Source organism: Micropterus dolomieu, linkage group LG22 (genome assembly GCF_021292245.1).
Source record: "Micropterus dolomieu isolate WLL.071019.BEF.003 ecotype Adirondacks linkage group LG22, ASM2129224v1, whole genome shotgun sequence".
NCBI classification, from domain to species: domain Eukaryota; kingdom Metazoa; phylum Chordata; class Actinopteri; order Centrarchiformes; family Centrarchidae; genus Micropterus; species Micropterus dolomieu.
The window spans coordinates 2774867-2795450 of NC_060171.1; the positions used below are offsets into that span (position 1 = coordinate 2774867).

The 20584-nt window shown below is 44.8% G+C and overlaps 3 protein-coding genes and 1 non-coding gene across 5 annotated transcripts in view; all 4 read left to right on the forward strand.

Annotated features, from left to right (window-relative positions):
* The window catches only part of sall1b (spalt-like transcription factor 1b), a 7529-nt gene extending 5292 nt beyond the window's left edge, over positions 1–2237 (forward strand). Inside the window, exon 3 of the mRNA XM_046036993.1 lies at positions 1811–2237. Within this exon, the coding sequence (XP_045892949.1) occupies positions 1811–2119 (309 nt within the window). The 3' untranslated portion in view covers positions 2120–2237. The remainder of the gene's footprint in view (positions 1–1810) is intronic.
* Positions 645–716, forward strand: trnae-uuc. Its single transcript has one exon. It is a non-coding gene; the product is annotated as a tRNA-Glu (tRNA).
* Positions 2238–7018: 4781 nt separating the features above from the next.
* On the forward strand, positions 7019–12937 carry snx20 (sorting nexin 20). 2 transcript variants are annotated; one of them, XM_046036236.1, is made up of 5 exons: positions 7019–7112; positions 7309–7647; positions 8091–8164; positions 8291–8433; positions 11199–12937. In XM_046036236.1, exons 2-5 carry the CDS (start codon positions 7472–7474, stop codon positions 11868–11870), a joined length of 1065 nt encoding a protein of 354 aa, XP_045892192.1. In that variant the 5' UTR covers positions 7019–7112; positions 7309–7471; the 3' UTR covers positions 11871–12937. The 2 variants fall into 2 exon arrangements, with proteins under 2 accessions (XP_045892192.1, XP_045892193.1); XM_046036237.1 differs by lacking the exon at positions 7019–7112 and having other exon boundaries at positions 7174–7647.
* A 1041-nt stretch (positions 12938–13978) lies between these two features.
* On the forward strand, positions 13979–17302 carry mphosph6 (M-phase phosphoprotein 6). The gene is made up of 5 exons (XM_046037762.1): positions 13979–14181; positions 14516–14628; positions 15051–15141; positions 16690–16796; positions 16962–17302. Exons 1-5 carry the CDS (start codon positions 14134–14136, stop codon positions 17092–17094), a joined length of 492 nt encoding a protein of 163 aa, XP_045893718.1. The 5' UTR covers positions 13979–14133; the 3' UTR covers positions 17095–17302.
* Positions 17303–20584: the final 3282 nt, after the last annotated feature.

Sequence of the window (20584 nt, forward strand, 5' to 3'; positions counted from 1 at the left end):
TAGACATTTAGCCAGATTTGTCGAGAGATCAGTCTGATCCAATCCCCCTTTTTCCACTGGATGGTACCAGCTCGACTCACCTTTGCTGGTTTTCTGTTGGGCAAATCAGGTACCCGGGACTTTTTTTGGTATGACCTCTTTCGAGGTTCTCAGCTCAGCACGTGAGTCCCATATGGTCTAGCAGTTAGGATTCCGGGTTTTAGATGGTACCCACTCTACTCCCCTTTTTTGGTTTTCCAGTAGGCAAATCTGGTGCCTGGGACGTTTTTTGGTATGACCCCCGTCGAGGTTCCCAGCGAGCTGAGGTAATACCAAAAGTTGAGATTAAAACACTGCTGATTGGTCAGAGAGAATCGACAACAAATCCGTTTGGAAGTAACCTAGCTAGCAGCTGGTGTGCAGCTAGCCTTGCGGTGTTCACAGCTGAGCTGCTGCTAACGTTAGCTCAGTTTGTTTTTACTTTAGTTCGCAAACGACTCCACTGATAAAAGCAGATCTTGATTTGACTTGAAATTTTCCTCAGCATTTCTTTATGACTAGTTTAATTTAATTCGGCCCATTTGGGCGTTGTGCATGACAGAATCTTTAACGCCCGGCCTGTTCCACTTAGTAGACTGTAAATGACTGGTCTGGGGTCGTGTGAGTCCCATATGGTCTAGCGGTTAGGATTCCTGGTTTTCACCCAGGTGGCCCGGGTTCAACTCCCGGTATGGGAATGGACATTTAGCCAGCATGGATTAGTAGAGAGATCAGTGTTTGTGCTCCTCAAGAAAAGATGTGTGTGTGCTGCGTTCTCAGCGTTGGTGTTTGCAATAACAGACACCTGAATGTTTCTGTCTGAGTCCACTTCATCTCAAACAACCATGGCCGACCAGTTCCACATCGAGTCCCAGTAGGATTTCTTGTTTAGACCCAGACGGCCTCGGTTCAACTCCCAGTCAAGAATTAGACATTTAGCCAGATTTGTCGAGAGATCAGTCTGATCCAATCCCCCTTTTTCCACTGGATGGTACCAGCTCGACTCACCTTTGCTGGTTTTCTGTTGGGCAAATCAGGTACCCGGGACTTTTTTTGGTATGACCTCTTTCGAGGTTCTCAGCTCAGCACGTGAGTCCCATATGGTCTAGCGGTTAGGATTCCGGGTTTTATATGGTACCCACTCTACTCCCCTTTTTTGGTTTTCCAGTAGGCAAATCTGGTGCCTGGTACGTTTATTGGTATGACCTCCGTCGAGGTTCCCAGCGAGCTGAGGTAATACCAAAAGGTTGGGCATTTTTTGAGAGATCAGCTTATTTGTGCTACTCAAGACTGATTTTGCAGTGTATCACCTGAAAAGGTGCATAGGTTTGTTTTGCAGCTACAAGTTCTTTTGCATGAAATAACATTGAACATTTGCATCTAAAACAACCATGGCTGAGCAGTTCAATGAAGCTCTACCAGAACATGTCCCCATCCAGGATGTACTGGGGAGAACCGTATGCAGATGCATATTTACACTTTGCATCTCTGTTTACTTAAACATCAACGCTGTCTGGATGATTTGCAGTTGGGTTACAGGAAAGTTCCATGAGCATTGACCTCACAGGTGATCAGACTGATCTCAGTGGTTCCATCGCAACGAGCTGATTTGTGCTGGTGTGTCTGGACCCGTATTGTTTTTCTGGAGGACTCTTCAGTGAGTGAAAGGTAGTGCTGATGTTGTGATCAAGTTAAGGAAGTGTAACTCTTGTAAAGGCCTTAGTCATCCGAGGCACTTGTGGATATCGGCTTGTTCAACACAGTAAGCAATGACTGCCATCTTCTTTTGTAGGTTCACATGGGAACTCACATGTGGAACAGCGCCCCAAGTAGGAGAGGCCGCAGACTGTCTGTGGACAGATCATCGCTGGGATCCGGGACTCGTCCTGTTAAACTTCCTGAACCGCCACAGAAGAATCTGGCCATGGTTTCCAACGCCAGAGAGTCTGTTCACAGCTGGAACCAGAGTCCAGAGCTTTTCCAAGCAGGTGTGAAGATGAATGATGTTTGTGTGACTCAGAGTGGACAGGTAGGACTGAGGGAGAAGGTTTGTCTGTGGAACCTTCACCTTACAGACCACAATGACCCTTCTGCGCTTTAAAAAGACACTCGCTGCTGATTCACTGATACCATGTTACTGGTTTCTTACAGTTTTGCTGTTTGAATGCACAGCTGACGTACATGTACCATATCTCAATAAAGATGTTATTATCTTTAAACTCGCTGTTGACTCTGTCAGTCTACAAGCCTTGTTTGTTCTTAAGTCTTCGCTTCCTACAGCTTCTGGTGGTCATTTTCTGTTCTATCTCTTTGGGTTCCTCTGGTTCTTTTACTGCTCCACATAATAATAATTATAATAATAATAATAAAAACACGTTTTATTTATAGGCGCCTTTCTGAACACTCAAGGTCACCTCACAAAACATAATAAAACAGTAGAGCAATAAATCAATAAAATTAACAACTATAATTACAGTGCATAAAATCAGGGTACAAAACAACTGGAAACAAAGATTGAGAGATCACGTGGGATATGCCAGTTTAAAAAGATGTGTTTTCAGGCGGTATTTAAAAATGGAAAGCGAGTCAGCATTGCGGATGTCTGGTGAAACCAATAGATATCATTCACCAGTTATCGCTATTTATTTGTTACAGAGCACTGTTTTTCATTCACACTGTAGTATTGCATGAAAGCTTTTTGAACTTTTTGAATTATCAGAGGTGGAAACTACATTACATTAATGCATTTAGCTGACGCTTTTATCCAAAGCGACTTAGAATTCCTTTGTATGTCAGAGGTCGCACGTCTTCTGGAGCAACTAGGGGTTAAACGTCTTGCTCAGGGACACAACGGTGGATGGGTCACAGTGGGGAATTAAACCCGGGTCTCTCACACCAAAGGCATGTGTGTTATCCAGTGCGCCATCACCCAACCCTAAACTGGCAACTAAAGGCTTGCTCACACTGGGAGTCGAACCCAGACTGGCTGGGTCAAATCCCAGACGTCTGACCGTGTGACGCTATGAGATCCATCAGTATCAGTAATTTTAGTGCAGTAAAAATCTACTTTAGCTTCAACATCCTTTTAGTTTAGTCAGACATTTGTGTCACACAGAAATGCCGTTCCAAGCATAGACTGATCTGTAATGTTTGTGTTTTGAGGCTACATCCACATTAGTACGTTTAAAAACAGGGTTCTAAAATGAATACGATCTCTCTCCACTCCGTCGTTTCAGCTGCGTATCAGAACTGATCTCTGTCTATATTAAAACGACTGAAAACACACATCACATGACCGTTCAATTCCACTGAGCATGTGCATGCTGGTGTAAACAGATTGTCTCCTCCACAGCTAAAGAACAAAGCTCTACTAGAGACGAGTGAAGAACCACAGCAGGGATTTCTCTGCACAGAGCGCCAGCGAGGTGGAACTGTTACTGATGAGCATGCCAACAATGGTCAATAAGATTTGACCTCGGGAACCTTGAACCGCCAATCTTGCAATTAACCAGGAACCCACACTACCTCCTGAGCCACAGTCGCTTTGGGACTGGTTTATTTGCACAATAAGAAAACATGCAGTTAAAATATAGAAGAAACAAATGTGCATTGTCCGAAAAAGATCCTCAAGCTTTAAAAACAAGCTGCTGATTACTGCATTATATTCTGTTATGTTTTTATATTTTGAATCGTCACCTGCCACCTGAAGTTTGTGTTTCCCTTTATATAAATAAAGACATTTCCACCATATAGTGGTGCAGAAAATGTCTCCAGAATGCAGGAGATTAAGTGGTTAATGCTCAAATATCTTCTGGGGGAGGACCCCAAGACCCCACGACCATAGATTTTAGCATTAAATATTTGCCCTGATGTCGCCACCACTTTAAAACAAAGCGACGTCACCTTGATAATGACCCCACAGAGGTTAAACAGCTGAAACTGAAGAAGCCTCTCGGATGAGAGACGAAATGCCTCAGATTACCTTCAACCTTCAAGTCCAGCTGCCCTTTATTTGACCCTGTCTTTCATAATGTTTGTTTTGTATCAGCACACAGTGATAAAAAGGCTGGATATGAATGTACCCACTGCTCCAAAAACTAGAAACATGATGTCAGGATTCAGTTTTTCTTGCAGCAGAATCTGGACGTTAGACTTCATGTTTTCAGAAATGCTGGTGAGAGATTGAGTTCCAGAAGCTGGTGGAATACAGGAAGTTGCTCTCCATGCTGTAGGATATTAATATATGCTACCTACTCTATGTTAAGATAAATGCCTGACATCAGCCTGTCCTGCCCAGCTGATGTTGTGTTTGTATGTGACAGCTGAAGCCTCGGCCCTCTAACGCCACAGTCAGACTGATGAGTGTTCAGCTTCCACAAAGAGACCTAAAGCCTGAAACAAAACCTGCACAAAGCCTCTGAAAGATGGATATCTCCATCAGACAGACATGAATCACTGCTGCGGCACACAAAAATGCATCCAGCAACGACCAAGTTACAGGATCGCAGCTGACTGACAAAAACACTGCAGAGACTCTGTTTATCTCTGAGCTGAGCAAAGGCTCAAAGTCCTCTTTACTTTATATCACATGTCTTCATGGTGCCTGCAGCCGGGGACACAGACAGGAAGTCAGACGAGCTAACACCCAGTCAGATTAACATGCATATCACAACACATAAAACAGAGGGGCGTCTCTCTGCTGCGTGCTTCAAAAAGAAAAACTCGTCGCGCTCTCCAAACAAAGGAACTTTTCTAATGTTGCATATTTCACATCAAAACTGCCGGCTCAGCGTGATGTTTGCAAGAAGGCATTTCCTTTGTGAGCGTTTCAGCAGCGGTCGCAGCACTTTTGTTGCTCAGACAATGGAAATATTCAATAACAAGAAGACCTGCCAGATCTGCCCCCCACCCCCGCCCCATGATATGGGATCATCACTGATCATACAGCAGAGCCGCTCGCTCACAGCAGCTTCAGCTCTGCTCTTAATAGTGAAGCTTAGTGCGTTTACCTTCCAGGATGGGTAGGTAACTGAAGGATAAAATACTGTTTTAATGTTGAGACTCTGGGTCCGCTGGCTGCGAGTGGGACAGCAGATTCTTTAAAACGTGTTGCTACAGGTGACAGAAGCCCAGTAGCTCCAGCTGTGCCTCTGCCTGTTGCTCCACATGTTTTACAGTGTTGGAGCTCTAGGTGAGATTTAAAATTTGCTGCTTCTAATTTAATAAAATCCCTAATGAGTCGGTCCACATGCTTAATCTTCCCTTCTTTGGGGAAAGAACCTCTTTTAATAGGCCTACTTTGGACCTTTTCACCTCAGTGATAAATTAATTAATTTTAATGCAGTTATAAACTGTGTTAGCTCCTGTGTTTCAGCCGGTTTTCTGCATGTTCAGAATCTCTCCCACAGATCTGTGTTCTCTGACAGGCCCAGAATAAAGTCATATTATGAGACTAACTTCATCATTTAATGACAATTCACAATATATCTAATTCGACCTTATCTGTACTCTGCTGTGCATTACGTTATTTATCCGCTGGTATATAGCCTGGCCCCTGTAGACCGTTAGACCGACACAGTTTGGGACAGCATGCTGCATGTGGAACCAAAACCAACCAAAAACACTGCTGATCAGACAGAAATCTCACGTTCACTTCAGCAGCTCACAGTCCGAAACAGAGCAAGCCTGCGCTTCAGTTTTAAGATGTTTATATTGCAAAACTTCACCAGTTACATTTCTGTCTGGACTCACAGCGCAACGTGCACATTGATTCGCGCCCCCTGACATTTTGCCCCCTAGGCGACCGCCTACGTCGCCTATGCTACGGGCCGGCCCTGGTTCCAGCTCAGACATCAGTTTGTCTCTTGGCTGCTCGCCCTCTCACAGCTGTTCATCGCTCCAGGAGTCGGACTGAACAAAGAGTTTCCAGGTAAAGAACTAATACAGTTTTAATGCTGATGAAGGGGACTGCAAAGGGAGGTGGCCACCGGGCTTTCAAAATGCTGCATAGCTGGTCGTTCAATGTGTTTTTCAGGTGTCGTTTGTTACATGGAGCCCACATGTGGGGCCACTCCTGCTCTGCACAGAATGAACCTGGTGTTTGTGACTTCACTTCCTCTCAGTAGACTTCAGCAGTTTGCTGCTTTACTGAAGTGAATATGATCCCCTGTGACCTGTAAAAGGAACCTGCAGATCTCTGTTATGGACACTACAGACTTCACCCGAGGCAGGGAAACTCCTGAATGCATCACCTGTCTTTCTGAAAGTAATGAGTGTTGTAAACAGGCTCAGGGTTGGTGAACGCTGGAAAAGATTCACTCTCCATTCAACAGGTTCTTATTTTCTGTCCTCATCTCCCTGACAGCTTCTGTGTCTACAAACCTGAACGCAACCCAGATAGTATGCAGGGACAGAAGATGTCAAGTCACAAGGAAGGAGAAACAACTTATTAGCCCTGAGTTTTACCTCTCAGGTTGTTGGGGCTATCCTGCAGACGCTACTCAAACATTTCATCTGTGTTTCTGTTTACAGTGAACGCTGCAGAGGTTAACGTTGGAGAAATGGAGCTTTCATGTGATTCCTACAGGTCGATGTGTTTGTGACGCCTGTTAACCCTTTCATGGCCGAGTCTCATCAGCTTCCACCAGCTGCCCGTTCCCTTTTCCAGAGTCTGACAGCAAAGATTAGATAAAGTTTCCAAATAAGTTTTATAAGTTTTATTAGTTGGGTTGTATCAGTGACCCTGTGTCACTCCCTGCCTCTGTGTGCTCATCCTTTAGTTTTTGTCAGTTCATCACTGTTGCATTACGTTCGTCCTTGTGTCTTGTTGGTAGCTTTACTTCCTGTTTTATTTTGTGATCATCTGTGTCTGGTGTTTTTGTCAACATTAGGAAGTGTAACCTACAACACTGACTGACTTGAGGGTTACCAGCTGATGTAGCTAGAGGGGTCCACAGTTAACCAGTAACGTAGTTAACGTGCTGATGTTCTGTTTGAAAGACGTCCACAGACTGACCGTTGTTTCAGAAACGCACATCGTGTGGAGAGAAAGTAGAAGCTGCCACTGTGACTCCCGCGTTATTAATCTGAAACATGTGAGTCAGATTCATCAGCAGATAATATCCACCTGCTTTAGCTCAGTATTTTTTACACAAGCCCCCTTTAATCAGAGTTTTATTTCCTTTATTTCATCAGGTGACAGCCAATCAGATTAGAAGAGAAACCAGCAGCATGTTGGAGGAGATCAATTTCACTTCACGTCAGTTTCAGTTCCTCCTTTGTTTTTAACAGGACGCTGAAGTCTCGCTCTGGAAGCTGTTGCAAGAAGACGCCCGGGGGAAACGTGAGTCAGAGCTGGACAGAGGAGAGAGAGAGAGAGAGAGACCGTGTCCTTTCAGTCCAGGTCCGGCCCGTCTGCAGATCCTCTGATGAGGAAATGAACAACTTCCTGTGAATGTGTCTCCATCCAGAGGACCAGAGAGGAAGTGTCCCTGAAGGCAACACGCCTGTGCGTGCTTCATGTGGCGTGGGAGGAGTGACAGCCCTGAGAGGGTGCAGGAGAGAAGACGCAGTCAGCAGGTCGACGTGTTCAGGGCCGGTCTCCAGCTGCAGAACCAGGCAGGATCACAGGTAGGTGACCCGTTTAAACAGCTTCTGCTCACACTCAGCCTGAACTCCTTCACTTCCTGTATGAGCGAGCAGCTTCCTGTCAGAACAGACACGTTATGTGAGAACTTCTGACTTCACTACGAGTATCTGACACATGCAGTACTTTAATACTATACTTGCATTTTAAAGATAATTCCTATAATCTACCCAGTATTAAAGGAAGTATCTGCACTGTCTCTACATAGTATTTGTTATCTGCCATTCTGCAGAGTGAGTACTGCTGATACTTTAAGTACTTTTACTGAAGTGACATTGTGAATTTTTACTTGTACTGAAGTATTTTTAGACTGTGGTGCAGTACTTTTACTTCACTAAAGTGAGTACTTCCTCCACTGGGAGAGGTTTTATTACAGCTGAACATGTTAAAGAAGTGTCTGCTTGGTGTTTTCCATGTCGCGGATCAGCTGTTTGGTGGCAGCAGGACCAGAGAGGGACGCCGAAGACCCGGCTGAGACGGACCTGATGGCTCGAGCTCCAGGTTCTGACTCATTATCATAAACCTGTTGGCTGATAGTTAGAGCAGCAGTTCACCCTTCGCACTGTGTCACAGGCTGACAGGTGTGAGTTCTAACATGCTCGTGATGTGTTCGGCGTGTGCGTGCAGGTGACCCCCCCAGCGGTTCCAGTCTGACCACCAAGGAGCTGCAGCAGAACTGGAGGGCCTTGAAGCAGGGCGAGCGACCCGTCCGGCTGCTGTTTGAGATCCCGTCCACTCGGATCGTCGAACACGCTCCGTCCAAACACGTGGTGAGGTCACCGCTGTCGCTGTCGACTCTTCCTGTGTTTATTTGAAAGCGTCCTTCCTCGTGTGTCTTGTGTAACGCTGCTTCCTGTCCCCGTGCGCCCGGTGAACTGTGCTCCACCTGTGTCCCTCATCATCCTACCCTACCTCCTGGATATTCAGTCGTAGGCGAGGGTTGTAACAGCACCAATTCCACCAAATAGAGATAAGAGAGGAGTCGTGTGATCATTTCAGTATTTATCCCCTTCCTCCCCGATCATTCACGGTGGTTATCACGTCTGGAAACAGGCAAATTCAGATAAAGAGAGAAAAAACTGATTTTGAGGTCAGAAAGTAAATTTTTTGACCAAGACTATATTTTGTTTATTGTCTAAACTCTTGCAGATAAAAGTTTTTGACTTGTAACAGATTGAAATGTAGTTTCTTAGGCAGCATGTGATGCATTTTTTTCCTTTTCTATTTCAAAGCCCTAAGTTAAAACAGCGAACTAAACTCTGGCTGACAGGGGTGGGGTGGGTTGTAACACTTCTTTAAAAAGTGTCACCAGTGTTGGGCAAGCTACACGGAAAATGTAGTCAGCTAAGCTACTAGCTGCTCTACATTAAATGAAGCTTCACTACACAGACGCTAACCCAAAGTGAAATGTTGCAAGCTAAGCTACCGCAACGTGGCAAAAGTAGCTTAGTTACATCTAAGCTACTTTTAATTTTTTAATATTTATATTTATATTTTTTAATGTTTTTTTTTGTTAGGTCATACACACACACACACACACACACACACACACTCTCACACACACACACACACACACACACACACACACACACACAGCAGCAATAGAATGAAGACTAAAAACCTTCTCCAAACAGTGTGTGTGTGCAGAGAAACAGCTAAATCAGACACACCCAAACTCTCCTACTTCCAGCCATATCATTACAGCTAAATGTATTTCCTCATGCAACAAAAGGAGAAGAACCATTGTTATTTGTATAAAGAAACTTAATTATCACAATCTTAATTTATTTTATATATTTTTTGTTGTTTATATATGTGAATTTGTGCTCTGGCAAGAAAGAGAGAGAGAGATCTCATCTCATTGAAACAACTTTCTGCCACTACATATCAGTTTCCTCCTCAGGAAGAGGTGTCAAGGCTGGACCCTGACCATCCCCCCCAGCCTGCACTCAGGGTTACCAGCATTCATTTGTCAGCAGTGTGACCAGTATTCCCCATTCACAGGTAGTTCACATGTTGGCGTGTGAATCGGGACTCCATCTTCTCTGTACTCCGTCTCCACCGGCAGAGAAGCCTACAGGCAGCAAAAAAAGTCCCGGGATGCCAAAGAGTAAAATATAGAAGTGCTTGTACTGCGTCCCGGTGAGGACTGGCTCACTTCAAGACTGTGACTCTGATTAAGAATATACAGACACACAGCTCCTTCTGTTAGACCTAAGGATGCACACAGATGTTTGTTAGTTAGGTACATACTAGTAGTATTTATTAAGTGTACTGTTAAGTAAGTTTTTCTATAGATAAATTTACATACACAGATTGTACATGCGCAGGAGTCATCAGACTAAGTCTGTTCCAGTGAGAGAGAAACAAACAAACTTTTATATCACTACCTGTTTTTGACGCCTATTATCTAGTGTGGCATCTGTTTCTGCTTCTTTTGTCTTATTGTTCCAACCTACCCCGGTATCGGGCCACGTTGTGACAAAGGGAACACATTGTATTTGACATCACCTCACGAGGTCTGTGGTATTCTTGTAGAGGACTGAATTGGTGCCATTTGTAGTGAACAGATGTGGGTGCTTTGTATACAAATTTGAGAACTCTAGCTATAAAATTCAGTGAGTTATAGTTGCTGAAGCAAAAAGTGTTAAAACCACACCCGGTCTCCTCTACAGCTAAAGGTAGTACTTTTTACTGCGTCAATCTGACAGCTGCAGGTGTTTACAGACAAAGCATGAGTGTAAATAAATCTCCCAACAGTTTATACAAGAACAGCTGCTTCTCCTCTGATGGCTGTAATAACTGTGATGTCTGTTAGTAACGTTGATCTTTGGACTGCTGGTTCTGAAGGCGTCTCTTTGGGCTCTGAGTGACCGCAGAATCGATCGATGGAGGAAATAATCAGTAACGATCAGCTGTAGTCTGAAACTAACAGTTCAGAATGAGCTGCAGCTCAACATCCTGCTGCACATGAAAGATTACAACAGTTTACTGCTTTAATACTTCATTACTGATTATACTCGTACCTGTACTGCAGTAACATCACACCTTCAGCGATTCAGGCCCATCTGTTGAACTCTAATCTGGATTAGCTGGAGAACACAGAGAATAAAGAGAACAAAAGACAGGTTGCTGATTCTTTTCATGTCTGTGTCAGAGCGTTGGATTTATTGATCGGGATGTAAAGAGATGTTTCTGAAACAAACTGCACAGGTTTGTATAAGGGATGGATAATATTTAGTGAATCATCTTCTTCCTCTGAGTCACATGTTCAGACGCTACAGCAGCTTAGCTTAGCATAAAGACTGGAAACGGGGAAACAGCTAGCCTGGCTCTGACAAAGGGAACAGTTTCCTCTGACGCTGATGTCACACCTGGTTTTGAGATGACCTCGGTTCTCTCGTCTGCTCTGCGACGTGAAGAACTCGCAGCTTATCTAAACGTCAGTTTTGATTTCAGAACCTCGTCCCCTCTTTAAAGATCGACCTGATAAAACCTGACGCTTCCTGACTCACCTGCTTCCTGTTTGTTTCAGGTGTACAAGATCGTGGTGATGCGTTCTGGCAGCTTTGATTCCCGCCATGTGTCGGTGGAGCGCCGCTACAGCGAATTTTCCCGCTTCCACCATCAGCTGCTGGGGGAGTTCAGGGAGGAGCTGGAGGAGGTAGTTCTGCCCCGGAAACACCTGACCAGGAACTTCAGCCCTGAGGTCATCTCCGAGCGCCGCCTCGCTTTGCAGGACTACTTGGCCAAACTGTACGCCATCCGCTGCATCCGGCAGTCTCCCCTTTTTTCCGGGTTCTTCACGGAGCCAGAGCAGAGGCGAGGACATGGTCTGCTGCGAGCGGGACAGTTTCAGCTGGCCGTGGAGCAGCTGCAGACCGTTTTGGACATCCAGGAGAAGCTCTTACCGTGGCAGAAGCCCACCCTGACCGTACCGACCCTTGCCGCCCTCGCCGTCTGCTACCGGGACCTGGAGGACCCAGAACAGGCGTTTGCCGCCGCTCAGAGCGCTCTGCCTGCGGTGAGACGCTACGGGCTGAAACACTACAGAGCCGCGCTGCTGGACCTGATGGTGGACACGGGATACCAGCTGGGCCGACCCGTGGCCCAACTGCAGGACGAGCTGACCATCCTGAGGGACGCCGAGAGGGGGGAGGTGTCCTCCCGCTCTCTGAAGGAGCTGGTGGTCCAGGAGTTCGTCTGAGGACGGAGGAGGTGATCAATACACAAACTAGTGGCGCCGTTACTCTGATCGGCTGATCGTTTGATGGACCGATCGGCGATCGACTTCCTGATCGACGCATCAGATTCTACAGAAGCTGCAGAAATGGAACTAGAATCAACACAGGAAGCAGCTCCTCAGCGTCCCTCTGTTCAACAGCTGATGGCTTTGAATCTTCAGTGATTTATTCAATTTTTATTATACCTTCATTTCACCAGGGAAGTTAATTCAGAACAGATTCTGGGAGGAGAGGAAGGCCTCCTGAAGCGAACAGGTACATCTAAATAAAACAAAATACACAACAAACACAAAAGACGCAGGACAACAACAAACCTTATAAACCAGGTACGAAGACACCAAAGGAAGGAATAATGGAAGACATGATAACAAACTAAGACATGTGCTGATGTACAGGGAGGAGATGAAGGTTGATGTTTGTGAACATCATTTATGTCAGCAGGTGCTGGCTGTTCACCCTCTGCAGGAAACAAAGAGAACCTGCAGAGGAACTTTCATCACAAACTGTTTCAACTACACACAAAGGAAACGCCACAATTACTCAACATGCTTCACTGTGTGTGGTCACCTCATCTCAGAGACAGAGACAGGCGGGACTATTTAAAAGCTGCTCATTCTTAAATGTGAGGCGATGCTGCATTGAGGTTACTTATCCTTGTAGCAGTATTAAACCCCCTGAAACACCTTCAGTGTAACTGACGCATGACCTGCAGGGAACTCTGGGTAATAATCAGGCAGGGCTGAGTAATACGATGAAAATGTTATCACGATAGAAACTTTCATATCAAATCAATAATTATCAGGATAAATGTCAGATCTTTATTTCTTTCAGGTCTGTTATTATAGGAACAAACAGAGGATCACTTCACAGATCTGAGGCCGAACTTTCTGAACTGTTCTGATGAAATCTGTTTCCAACAAATCTGCATGAGGAAAATTAAGTTAATCTTTTTTTCATCAACTATATAAATGTCTTAATAGGAAATGTAATGCTGATTCGTTCATGATTCAAATAAATTAAATCAAATATTTATTGAACTTTTGTTTTTTTGTTATTGAAGAAAAATACCTACTGATAATCATTATTGATTTATTACCCCGCTCTAATCAGTAGTAATGAGGACGCGTTTGGTCCAACGCCAGTTTCATTCTTGACTTTAGAAACACGGTCCCAGCTGGAGCTTTCAATCCCATCACACAGTCTTTAATAATATAAATTCAAATCATAATATTTTTTTATTTAGTTTTTTTATCTTTTTATATTTAAACCAGATGAAGGTTTGATCACACTGGGTTAAATAAAACATTAGTTTTTATTAGGTAAAAGCCAATCAGGTGAATCCACTGAGAATCTGATCTGAAACGTCTGATAATTTATTGGGAATTCAAGATTCAAGAGTTAATATTAAGTTTCCCTGTACACTGAATTTCTTACTTTGCTGTCCACATCAAATGCCTACAATAAAGGTAAAATTAAATATCCATCCATCCTCAACCGCTTATCCTGCGTACAGGGCTGGAGCCAATCTCAGCTGACACCCGGCGAAAGGCGGGGACACCCTGGACACCAATGAACGGGTCTTTGGATGGTGGGAGGACCTGGAGAGAAAGGCCGGGACGACCAGGGGTTTGAACCTTCTTGCTGTGTGGCGACAGTGCTAACCACTGCACCACCGCTCCGCCCAAAATTAAATATAGCCTCTGTATAAATAAAAATATAATGAAAAAATATGATAAATAAAGATATAAAATAAGCTTCAAATATAAAAAGTGTAAAAAATGTAAAAAAAAATATCAATAAATATTTACATTTCGTATTCGTTGTGCAGGCTGATGAGTTAAACAGTTTCTGATGAATTACATACATGTGGAAATTGTGCAGATGTGCAAAAATAGTGCAATTAACATGTCATGGTACAATATGAGAGGATGAGGCTGAAGAGAAGCAGGAGATGGAGAGGAGGACGCGCACAACTATCAATCTGTCCCGTCAAACGCAATCCATGAGACACACTCCGGCGCAGTAGGTGGCGCTACGCACCTTTACTGGTTTCTTAAAAGGAGAAGAAGAAGAAGCAGAAGGGTCGATTAGCCGGACTGCTAACTTAAGCCGCTCGTCGTTCGCCTCGTTCTGTCTGAATGTGACTGCGGCTGCGTGGAGCTGCGCGTGGTTTGAGCTGCAGATCGATCCCGTTGATCGGTTTGTGTCCGCTGAGCCTGTGTGACGATGGCGGCGGACTCCGTGAAGCTCTCCAGGAACCTGCTGCGCATGAAGGTGAGCGAAGCTGCCCTGTGTTAGCGCGCTGGAGCTAAGGCCGCGCCAAACCTCGTTCACAAACCAGTCAAATATGGGTTTCCTGCTTGTTGAAAGCGAAGAGTCCTGACAAGCGTCGACCTAAAACATTATTATGTAAAGTTTGAACGCATGTCATTAATTCGGCATGTGACTGAGCGACCACATGCCTCTTGTATTCAGCAAAATCAACTAATAACCCGACTCACACTGTCCACCGCTGTGTGTGTTTGTGGACGTGACGTTAAACTGCCGTAGTCATGTTGTCAGTCAGGTTCTGTAGATGTTGGTTTTGATGAAACACGTGTTTCCACAGTTTATGCAGAGGGGTCTGGATGCTGAGACGAAGAAGCAGCTGGAAGAAGACGAGAAGAGAATAATCAGTGATGAACACTGGTACCTGGACCTGCCAGAGCTCAAAGCCAAAGAGTAAGAGTCAGCCTCAGCACTTTACAGAGGGGCCCTCACCAAACTGCAGCCAGAGGTCTGCTAGATCAGATGATATAAAGTTAATTTGGAAAACTTTATTTAGAGAACAAAATGGTTCACAGGTCACTTCATCTTAAATAAAACCATCAGTAATAAATGAATGAATCTTGTCAACACGAGGAGCTGCAGGGATTCACTGTGTGGGAGGCGTTGATGATGTAATGTGTTTTTGGTGAAAGACATTGGCTAAGAAGTCTTAACGTAAGGTCGAAACGACTGTGTGGCGTGTAGCGTGCAGCGTAGCGGGATGGTTGTAGGGCAGAACGAACCAGAGGCCTCTTTCTGCTGACTTTAATCTTTTTATTAAACCTTTATTTGACGGCCGCTCGGCTCTCTTTACGTCTTGTGTTTTCATCTTTCAGGAACTTGATCATCGAGGAGAAGAGTTTCGTTCCCTGTGAAGACCTGAAGTACGGCCGCATATCGTTCAAGGGCTTCAATCCAGAAGTCGAGGTGGGTGTTGAGCCATGTCACTGACCCGTCACACGATTCCTCTGCATGAGCGTTTCTCTCAGGGACCCAGAACATCGGAGAGAATAAAAATTACCATAAGAGAAACGCGCGCGTCACTGTGTTTAAAACTCAGCCTCTCAGGGAAATGTTTGTTTGTTAATCTGCGATTGCAGCCCTGACCTTTGACCTCCTGGCCGTCTGTACGGCTCTGAGATTTACAAACCGAATCTCTGAGTTCAGCTGTAGAACATCGTGGAATCTGCCAACATGTGGACGCGTTTTATTTAAATCTGGTTTTCCCAGCGTTCTCTCCACGCCGCCGTCCTGCCGAAGAGAGTCTGCGCGCTGACCGGAGCTCGTCACTTCAACAAACTCTGAAAGTGCATTCGCAGGACGCCAGCTCGCTGTGCGGGCGGAGTCGAACGCTGCCCTGTTGAGCGCCCGTCAGAGCCGGTGTGTGTGATAAAGAACCTTCTCTTAGAACCGGCTGATACTTTCCTTCCTGTCCTGGGCTGTTAGACCTCCTGAAGCAGCCGCGAGGATGGAGAGGACAAAAAGTCGTCAACATTTGTCTTAAATCTGGAGAAATGTGTCTCCGGGAGGAAGCTGGCAGAGGGAAATAAAAAGCAGGAGGCTTTAGAAGTCTGCTCTGGATGTTAAGAGGAGAAGCGATGAGGGATTTTTTTTTTTTTTAGTATCTCAGGTGAGCACCTTGATCTCTCTTGTGGGTTCTGCTGTGTGTTGAGGCGGATCTGTCAGAGCGCCCTCTGGTGGACAAGCACTCGAGACCCGAATGAAGGATCCGACCAATTAGCACCAGCCTCCAGTACAGTGCTGGTAAAACATGGAGGTGTAGATTTTTAACAACTAATTCGATTACAAAAAAGCATCGACACGGACATTTATTACCGTCGCACATTGCGCTGTGAACACGACAGGTTATTATGATGTCACTGTTCGCAAAGTGAAACTGGCGAGGAACGAAGACTAAAGTGTCCAAAGTCTGGGATTATTTCAAGCTAAAGAAAACAACTCGAGTAGAAGTACGTCGATCGATGAAATAATCTGTAGAATCCTCGATCACTAAAATCATCGTTAGCTGCTAGTAGATCTGCTTCACTCTGAACTGTTGAGCTGCGGCGTTCACTGGCCTTTTGGCTGGTGCTCAAAACGTTGATTTAAATTGTCATGATGAACAGAGATGAATCTGCCGCGAGCTGATGGAGGCCGTCCTGCAGGATTAAAGTGTCTCATGATCAACAACGATGCTCTTATTGTATCTGCTGACAGCTTGGGTTTGTATCGTGACAGTGATGCATCACCATGTGAAAGTAGAACACATGTGTCTCTATCAGTCAGAAACTTTACTTATTGAACGTTGGCCTGTAAATCCACGTCAGACGCTCTCGTCCGGTCGCCTCCTCGTCTCCTGCGATGTCGCTGAAACAAACGTAACCCGTTCCTAAAGATGAAGTTCTAAATGACAAACAGCGGAGATCCGATCTGAAGAATGCGGCGCTGACGTTTCATTGTGTTGCTGGGTCACAGAAACTGATGGCGCTGATGAACCCGAAGGACGAAGATGAGGAAGGAGAGGAGGAGGAGGAGATCAGCAGGATGCAGACAGACGTGACAGACGAAGAAATGGCTCTGAGGTACGAACTGACGTTCTGTTGAGGTTTCACCTTCAGACCTGTCAGTGAGCAGCTTAGCTGAGTCCATGTTTCCTGCTCGCTGTTGTGTTCAGGATCTAAAACTGTGCATGTTGAGAAGCCATCAAGAGCTCGATGAAGATCACGTGTGCGTTTGTTCTGTTTCAGGTACGAGAGTTTAGTTGGAAGCATGAAGAAGAAGTTTGCAAAGAAGCGCGAGAGAGCGACAATAGAAGAAGACGACGTCAACCACAACGTAGAAACCACAACCAAGAGAGTCTTTCTCAAACCTCAGGACTGACCCCCCCGGACTTGAGTTTGGACCCCCCAGTGATGGACTGTATTTTTATATGAATGTTTTTATATTTCTTTTTTTACGTCCGCTCAGCTGTGTGGAGTCTCTCGGGGGTTTGAAGAGTTGTTCACGGCTGACTGGATGTTAAACGTCCTGTTTTAAAAGAGTTCTGTTTTTACCGCCTGTGCAGCTTCATTAAAAGCTCGGCTCCGTGTTTTCACGTCTCTGAGGTTCTTTAAACAGCTCTTAGAACAACAGTTCAGCGTTCTGATAAAGACATGTTTCCTCGCCAGGTGGATCTATATGCTAAGCTAACCAGCTGCAGCTGCACTCTGAGCCTGCAGGCTTCTGCAGAGGAAATGGATTATTTCAACAAAACGACCTGTGGACGAGGTCATCTTCAAATAATCGACATGAAACAGCTCCACACTGTTGGAAACGGGCCTTCAAACTGGCCCGAATAAACCTTTGTTTCCGTCCTTTTAAATTGAGATGAAAAGGTTTTATGTAAAAACTGAAGACGAGGCAAAATTCAATTATTGCTATTAAATGTTTTTAAAACATGAAAGTCAATTGTTTTCTAACAAGATGCTTATTAATCAACTGAAACCTCCTCCTCACTTTCAACCATCACCCTCTTCTGGCCTCCAGGGGCCTCATTTATAAACCGTGCGTAGAATCCTCACTAAAAGTGTCCGTGCGGCCAAAAGCCAAAAATGGCGTACGCTAAAAAATATTCAGACTTCTAAAACCGTGCGTACGCACACCTGTCAGCAAGTTCCCTTTATAAATCACAATCTGTGTGAAATGTGGCCCCTGTGAGGGAGCTCCATGTCCGAGCCTCCAAACGGCCACAGCTGCCTGTAGACGCTCAGTGAAGCTCCTTAATATTAATCCGTCCTGACTGCAGGAAGAAAAGGAGGCAGACTCTGAAAACGGGGCCCCCCTCTGAGTAGTGACGTCTCTGGCTGGAGGGGGCCACACAGACAGGATGACCCAGGTACTGATCTGGATTCCCCCGTTTGAAAAGAGGAAACCAAATGTCTTCCTCTGAGTTAAAACATTTATTTCTACAAACGAGGCTGCTGACGAGTTCAAGAAATGTTTGTTTTATATGACACACACAGAAAGATTTCTTTAATAAAGTAGTTATATTTTCCATAATGTGTTTTTAGAAGCAGCGCATCACATCCACCCACTGGCGCTCAGCGTCTGGCTCTAAGGAAATGAACATCTGATAATAATGCAAAGAACTATGCGAGTTGTCTGTGAAGGTTCTCAGTCATCCAGGTCATAGTGATCCAACGAAGGTTGAGCTCGAAGGCAACTGGACTTTTTTTTTTTTTTTCTTCTACAAAGTTCAGTTGCCTTTGACCTCAACCTTCGTTGGATAAAACTCTGCTCTCCTATTTGCTCGACTGATGCACTCAAAACAGTTAATAAATTAATAAATAAATGTATAAATAAATAAATTTAATTTGTCTCCTGTTCACCTTATTTAGGAGAATAAATTAAGTATTAATTAATGTGACTCCTGATTAAACTGTCCAACATGTATAACGTTCTTTTGCAGAAACAGAATCTCCGTTTGTGTTTCTGATCCTGAATCTGGATCTTTTTGTGGCTGCAAATGATCTTAATGATGATTTTTTGCCACTTCAGAGAAAATCAGTCAAACGGCTGTTTGTTTATTCAGAAAGGCTTTAAGCCTGGAATACTCAGAGGGAATATTTGGATTTATTTTACACAGCAGTAGGCCTCTTCATTTCAAACGGTTTCATCCTTCTGCCATGTGAGGCGCTGTTTCTCTTCTCGTACGCAAGTTCAGAGTTTACTTACAGGACGCACAGGTCTGGTTTTATAGATCACAATGTTTGCTTGGGAAGTGGCGTCCGCACGTTTCCAGCACTGTTTTGTACGTACACACCGTTTAGAAATGAGGGCCCTGGTTCTGACAGGGTTCGGGTTCTGACCGAGTTGTGGTTCTGACAGAGTCCTGGTCCACAGCATCACAGCTTTTATGGATCAACATTTTTTATACAGCCTTTGGATCATTGATCTCTGGGAGGACAGCAGGACCGTTGGAAGATCTGACCGGTTCCGGTAAAGCCGGAGCGCTATGTGAAAGCGCACGTTTGTTCTGTATTCATTGAATCCGACATGTGCAGATATTCTTTCCCACTGATCTCCATCTGAAAGCGGCTCCTCTCCCGACTCCACTAACGCCCAGCCCTTACAAATCTACGCCAGTCCAACACAGGTAACATGAAATGAACATCAACAACAAGCAGTGAACGCTGCTAATCCTTGTGCTACACGATTTAAGATCTTGGGTTTTACCAATAAACCAGCGCGGCAGCTTCCGAAAAATTGCCAAGATGCCGGACAAAGAGGCCGGGTTTGTGTTCAAATATCCGTTTTTAAAGTTTTTAATCCGTTTTTTTTTGGTAGTTTTCTCACACTAATTATTGAAAAGTTAGCGAGATCTAAACCCTGAACTGTTATATCAGCCTGCGACCGAAACCAACCCAGTTTGTTCAGTCTGGTGTCAGAGGCGTCTGTTAGCCATTTGGCTTTTCACAAGGTAGCTAGCTGATGCTAAGGCGCCAGACGGGGTGCTGACGAGACATGATGCCGTCAGTACTGAAGGCTGTTGGAAACCGATGTTAAAGGAGACCTATTATACTGCTTTTCCAGTCCTATATTGTAGTTCTGTGACTCCTGTATGGCAGCTTTGCATGATTCAAAGTTCAAAAAAAATTTTTTTTTCTTATACTAATTATTCATGTAGGCCTTCATTTCAGCCTCTGTCTGAACAAGCTGTAGATGCTCCTGTCTCTTTAAGCCCCCCTCCCCTCTCAAAGCCCACTGTCTTCTGATTGGCCAAGAACTGAAGCATGTTACCAGGCTGTTGTTGTTGCTGGGCGGAACAGGCAGACTGAGCGTTGCCCTTAGTGTGGGAGCACATGACCATATATGGCACACCGGCTCCGTCTGGCTCGCTATTGCGTAGAACGGAGCCATTGGTAGAAAAAACAGAGCGTTCAGAACAGGAGGAAATCTGAGGTTTTGGCTCATAGTGATTTCTTATAAATGCTTTAATCTCATTTTTTGAAACTTTGGTCATGTTTAACATGAACATCCAACAATATAACATTGTAGATAAGTCATAAAATGTGGAAAAGCATAAGAGGTCTCCTTTAACTGAGATGCCTTCACTTGAAAGTGATGGCCTCTGAGGCAGCTGCCTTCCGTCTCGGCATTGAGACTAAAATCTAATTTCTAAGTGATCAAACATCAAACAGGCAACAACGCCAACTCCAGGTAGAACAGAAACACAGAAACTAGGCCTGATGTTTAGTCACGTGTTTATTGGCTGAAGCAGCTCAGTGACGACTGCAGACTTCAGCCTGCAGATACCAGGATGATGATGATGGGGGACGGCCCTAAACCCGCGTGGACTCGCAGACCAGGTTTCAGCCGAACCAGGTTCACG

Bases quoted from the DNA above. Each gene is read 5' to 3' on its own strand.
- snx20 (XM_046036236.1), top strand. From the start codon at position 7,472: ATGTGTCTCCATCCAGAGGACCAGAGAGGAAGTGTCCCTGAAGGCAAC. The intron at 8,165-8,290 runs GTTCTGACTCAT...GTGTGCGTGCAG, and splicing joins CCTGATGGCTCGAGCTCCAG to GTGACCCCCCCAGCGGTTCC. The intron at 8,434-11,198 runs GTGAGGTCACCG...TGTTTGTTTCAG, and splicing joins ACGCTCCGTCCAAACACGTG to GTGTACAAGATCGTGGTGAT.
- mphosph6 (XM_046037762.1), top strand. From the start codon at position 14,134: ATGGCGGCGGACTCCGTGAAGCTCTCCAGGAACCTGCTGCGCATGAAG. The intron at 15,142-16,689 runs GTGGGTGTTGAG...GCTGGGTCACAG, and splicing joins GCTTCAATCCAGAAGTCGAG to AAACTGATGGCGCTGATGAA. The intron at 16,797-16,961 runs GTACGAACTGAC...GTTCTGTTTCAG, and splicing joins GACGAAGAAATGGCTCTGAG to GTACGAGAGTTTAGTTGGAA.